This window comes from Hakea prostrata, chromosome 9 (genome assembly GCF_041222555.1).
Source record: "Hakea prostrata isolate BN-2017 chromosome 9, UWA_Hpros_2, whole genome shotgun sequence".
Classification (NCBI taxonomy): Eukaryota; Viridiplantae; Streptophyta; class Magnoliopsida; order Proteales; family Proteaceae; genus Hakea; species Hakea prostrata.
In genome coordinates this window covers 16,282,931-16,288,768 of record NC_142608.1, presented here as the reverse complement: position 1 = coordinate 16,288,768, position 5,838 = coordinate 16,282,931, and the positions used below count along the sequence as shown (strand labels likewise).

The following is a 5,838-nucleotide window of genomic DNA, read 5'->3' as shown; positions in this document are numbered from 1 at the left end:
AATTGATGCGTCCAAAATCTGCTCAGCCCTTGGATCTCCGGGTGATGTCCTGGAAAACGAAAGCGTCAGATGTGGCCCGACCGCTGGGGTCGGGAGTCCACCTCCAAAGGCTAAGTCAGTTGATGAACTTAATCACAAACGGCTCGCTGCGAGCGCAGAGCTAAGGAATGAAGAACGGGAAAGGTGATCTAGATAGCGATCGCCGATAGTTTAGGTCTATCGCATGTATCTGAACCTGAGTCTCAGATAGTATTCTTTTTTCGATCCCCTCACCTTGTATGGTAGTGAGGTTTATATAGAGTGTACCTTCGAATCTCCTTCGTTGGATGCACTTGAGCCTTCTTCGGGTAGTCGCTGGATCTTATCCGTGAGATCCGTTGAGCAATAGACTTCTACTTGTTTTGTATAGTAGAGGACTCCTGAGATAACCTTTAGGTTATACGATGTTTATCCCTTCAATAATGATTATCCACAGCCGTCAATTCGAGTCTGCCATCATTAGGGTGATTACTCTAATCCATAGGTATGGATTAGGGCACGCTTGCTGCCGAATAAGCTTTCTTCTTCAGCAAGCCATCTTCTGGATCCGGTTCACTCGGGAGCGAGTCGGTTCTCTCCATCTCGACCGGAGTCGAGGGTCGGACCAGGTATGAACCCGGTCGGATCATAAACTCTCCATATCACCAGGAAAACCCAGTGGGACAAAACCTTGGTGAAGGGAAAAAGACTGCAGTATGTATTTTACTCCCCCTGATGATAACATCATTGAGTATCTTTGAATACGCATATTCCAATATCATGTACCAGCTTCTCAAACTTTGAAGTAAGCAATGCTTCAGTAATAATTCTGTCAAATTATCAATTGCAAGAATTCAATGAACATTGATTTCACCATTTTGTTGAAGATCATGAGTGAAGAAGAATTTCGGTGAAATATGTATCGTTCTATCTCCTTTGATGTATCATCCCTTCAATTGAGCTATGCATGCAACATAATCTTTATATAATATTGTTCAAACCCCTTCTTTTAGTAGAAGACTGCATGCTTCCTGAATGTGTTGTATCATTGATCTAAATCAAATATAAAATAGCTAAATTTACTTGTGAATAAATAGCCTGTTTGAGATCTAGTTATATATAGATCAGATAAAAATCTTGCATCTGAAAAACTAGTAAGTTGATATCCACATTCATAAAATAATATCATGTCAATAATTTCTCGAATATACCTTTGTATAGATATTCACTTTTACCATTATTTGTAGTCTCAATCTGATAATCATTTGGCAAATAATTTCGAAACTTAATAAGTTTCTTTGAGACTTACTACAAAATAATGAATTATTCATAGCCAATTTTATCTCCCAGGTAATAATAGATTATTTCTTCCGGAGCTTCCAATCAATGTTGTACTATCGATTTTTATATGAACATTGGCTTCCGCATCATCAAATAGGAGAAATATGTATATTTTTCTCTCAGTATAATATGCGTCACAGCATATAAGAGAATATTCACATTCTTCATTGAAATGAAAAAAAATATATTAAAAGATATATAGAAAGTCAATAAAAAAAATTATAAAAGAAAAATATTAAATTTAAGATAAACTAACATATGAGATAAGATTTGAAGAGAAAAGAATTACAAACTAATATAATATTAATTTTATTTTTATTTGAATTCTACTAACATAATCAAATCTTCAACTATCATCTAGATGTGTAGTATCTGTGAGACCATCAAAATCATCACTTTAATAGACAAAAATTGCTCAAGTATCATGATTTTGGAAAATCCAATTTATCTCCACATTATTTTTATTTCTTTAATTAAGGCTTGACAAAGCTTAATTAAATATTGTGGAGTACGACAGATACATGTCTAATGGCTTTCATACCACATCGGTAACAAATATTATCTTCACTCATTTAATAGTTATGTTGAGAATCCTTATTATCCTCTTATTTATTTTCATAATAATGTTGGTAATTATTTCGTCATTTGCCTCATCATTTTTCACAGTCATTACCATAATTTTAATTTTGTCTTCTTTCAGGCATATCATGAATTGTTGCATTCACTTCAGGGAATGTAACAGAACCAATAAGATGATCTTCATGACTTTTCACTAATAGTCCATTATTTTACTCAGCCACAAATAGGCATGATATCATTTAGAGTATTTCTTAAAACTCCTTTTACAATATTACTATTGTAACCACAAATCTGAAACTTGAAAACTTGCTGGCATATTTTCATGAATAATATTTTCTCTTTATAATTTTAATAGAGAATTAATTTAAAAAAACTACAGAATTGTATTTATTTACAGTTTCAAATCTTGCAATTTCATGTACATTTGCATAACTGTATTCATTTACAATTTCAAATCTTGCAACTTCATGTGCATCTGTAGAACTGTATTCATTTACAGTTTCAAATCTTGTAACTTCATGTGCATCTGTAGAACTGTATTCATTTACAGTTTTAAATCTTGCAACTTCAGGTGCATTTAACAATATTTGTGGTGCAAGCCTAATAACCACTATATACAGTAAATAAAATCATTATTGGTTAATGACAAACCTCAACTGTTAAGGCAACCTAATATTTTAATTGATTCTTATATTCAATAAAATACATACCTTTTTTTATCACGATGCACTTACATTATGAGATGGACAATGTAAACTCCATTGTTTACAAAAACACACGAGGAAATCATCATCATTTTCACTTTTGAATAGAAAACATAAATGATCCATAGTCTGTTGTCTCTCTTCTCAAAACGCAATATTTTGAGCGGAGTCGTTCACAATTACTTCGAGCGGAATCGTGCTGATAACGTGTTATAAAATAAAGAGAAAATATAGAATATAAAGAAGAAAGACAAGATGAGTTCAATCAGAACTAGTCCATTCAATTGAGTGCATTACATATTTATAGTAGAAGGAACATCTACTATGATATGGAAATATCAGTCTACAAAGAAATACAATATATGATTCTTACACATAATAAGATATTTTTGATATGGAAAGATAGATTGTCACCCAAGATAGAAAGTGCATAGAATGGAAATATTGACTGCTAATATTGTATGTTGAGATTACTGTAATCTTCAATTAAGATGGGAATGTGAATCACCAAGATTGTATGCTAAGGTGGCTGAGATCTTCAATTGGAAGTATTGTCTATTCGGGGGGGGGTGATGGATACCCACAATCAATATTATTTATAACAAGTTTGAATTAAAAAATAATTAAAAAAAATTCAATTTTTTGAGTAAGGAGAAATAGTTGAAACTCTTGAGAAGGAATACGAATATATAGAAATTAGAAATAAATATAATAAAAAAAATTTAAAGTGAATTATTATTAAGGAAAACATTATTGAATTTTGCACATGCATAGAAATCATTTTTTATTTATTTATTGGTATAAACCTTTTTTTGTCTAAATATTGAATTAACATTTTGACCTTATTTGCAATAAAATATTTAAGATGTACGTAGTAGTGTCCATTGTTTCAACTCTTTATAGCAAAACAAGAAAGCACAGCAGAAGAGACGAAGCAGTTACATATGTCAAATTAATAGATAGCCTGACTTATCGCCTGAAACATCTCACCTCTCTTTTACTCTACCAAGATTTAGCTATCTTTTGCAATATAAAAAGAGATTGATTATTGTTGTTCTTCATCACTCAACACATCACGCCTAATAAGCAAAAATGTTTTCTGCATTGTGAAAGGCAAAAGTGGGTATCATTCATTGGAAGGTGTTTGGCTGTTGGGTCTAATCACACTGATCTGGAGCGGTTAGGAGTCTTAAGACCATAGCCATCATCCTTCCCATACAACCTTCTCAGTCTCTTGCATTCCAATCGTTCGAAACAAGAAAAACTAAATTCCCAGTAGAAGAAACCAAACGAGAAAACCCTATAAATCCTTCATAGGGATAGAGAGAAACAGAGTGAGAATAAGAGACACAGATAATAATGGAGTCAATGAAGGTTAACATCTTATTTGCCTTCATTTTCTTGGTCTATGTCGTCAATGCCCACATCGCAGATTTTGATGAGGTGTGGAAGAAACGTGCCAAAGAAGCCGAGGAACGCACTCTCAGAAACTATGATCCTAACCCAGAGAAGATCACAAGCAGTTTCGTCACCAGAGTAGACAAGTGGGTATCTCTGTAAAATTTTCAAATCCTCTGTTTTTGTTTGCAAATTTCTTTACTAACATATTGCTCTGTTGTGCAGTGCATTGAAAGCAACTCATTACCTGGAGGGCAACAGCACCAGAAGAGAATTGAAGAAGTACAACGGACCATGCATGGCTACGAACCCAATTGATAGATGCTGGAGATGCAAGTCTGATTGGCACAAGAACCGAAAGAGCTATGCCAAATGCGTTCTGGGTTTTGGCAGGAAAACCAGAGGAGGCAGTAAGGGACGTTACTATATTGTCACTGATCCTTCGGACAATGATTTGGTGAACCCAAAACGCGGTACCCTTCGGCATGCCGTGATTCAACCAGAACCCCTTTGGATCATCTTTGCTCGTAGCATGAACATCCGTCTCAATCAAGAACTCATTGTGACTTCCAACAAAACCATTGATGGCCGTGGTGTTACTGTTCATATCGCCTATGGTGCTGGAATTACTCTCCAATACGTCGACAATGTAATCCTTACTAATCTCCACATCCACCATACTGTCTCCGGCACTGGTGGCTTGATCCGTGACTCCATCAATCATTACGGTCTTCGCACAAATAGTGACGGCGATGGTATCTCCCTCTTCGGTGCTACCAATGTTTGGATTGATCACATGTCCATGTCCCAATGCAACGATGGAATCATAGATGCAATCATGGGTTCCACTGCAATTACAATCTCCAACAACCATATCACAAATCACAACGAAGTGATGCTTTTTGGAGCAAGTGATAGCTATTCCCCTGATGAGAAGATGCAGATTCCTGTAGCATTCAATCATTTTGGAAGAGGCTTGGTGCAGAGGATGCCAAGATGCAGATGGGGATTTGTTCATGTTGTCAACAATGATTACACTCATTGGCAAATGTATGCAATTGGTGGAAGTCAGCATCCGACAATTGTGAGTCACGGTAACAGATTCATAGCACCACCAAATCTGGCAGCGAAAGAAGTTACAAAGAGGGACTATGCAACTGAGGATGTTTGGAAGTCTTGGACATGGAGGTCTCAAGGAGATTTGTTTATGAATGGTGCTTTCTTTGTTCAATCTGGATCTCCTTTCAGCCGCAAACCATTCTCAAGAAAGGATATGATCTCACACAAGCCAGGTACCTATGTTACCAGGCTTACCCGCTACGCTGGTTGTCTCAACTGTTTCAAAGGCAAGCCTTGCTAAATGGGTTCTGCTGGATTCGCTTCAGTGGTTCCGTGTATATCGGAATTCAGAGGCTTCTGCTTGATCTTCTTCCTTCTTCTTCTTGTTTTTTCTACTTATTATGCTTGTTCCTCTTTGGCTTTCGTTCCATGCGCCAAGAAGAAACTGAATGGAAAAAACATTAAAGGCAGTCGTCTATTCTTACTGATTTGTACCAGTTAGTGATTCAATTTAAGAACCCGATTATTATATAGCTAATACTTCTTTATTCTTCTATCAATCTGTCCATCTCTCTATGCTTCTATGCTTTCTACACAAAATGGTAATAATAATAAGGGATAATTACTGTTGTCCCCTTGTACTTTGATTTTATTACTATTTTATCCCTTGTACTTTTAAAATTACTATTCCAACCTTTAACTTTGTCAACAATTACTAATGCCCCCGTACCGTTAAGCT

General features: G+C 35.5%; 1 protein-coding gene across 1 annotated transcript; it reads left to right on the top strand.

The window, feature by feature from the left end:
* The first annotated feature begins 4,001 nt into the window (after window positions 1-4,001).
* LOC149004846 (pectate lyase-like) lies at window positions 4,002-5,400 on the top strand. Its single transcript, XM_089168885.1, has 2 exons — window positions 4,002-4,186; window positions 4,266-5,400. Exons 1-2 carry the CDS (start codon window positions 4,002-4,004, stop codon window positions 5,398-5,400), a joined length of 1,320 nt encoding a protein of 439 aa, XP_089025011.1.
* Window positions 5,401-5,838: the final 438 nt, after the last annotated feature.

Excerpts from the sequence above, each read along its gene's own strand:
- LOC149004846 (XM_089168885.1), top strand. The coding sequence starts at position 4,002 with ATGGAGTCAATGAAGGTTAACATCTTATTTGCCTTCATTTTCTTGGTC. Across the intron at positions 4,187-4,265 it reads TTCGTCACCAGAGTAGACAA|TGCATTGAAAGCAACTCATT; the intron begins GTGGGTATCTCT and ends TCTGTTGTGCAG.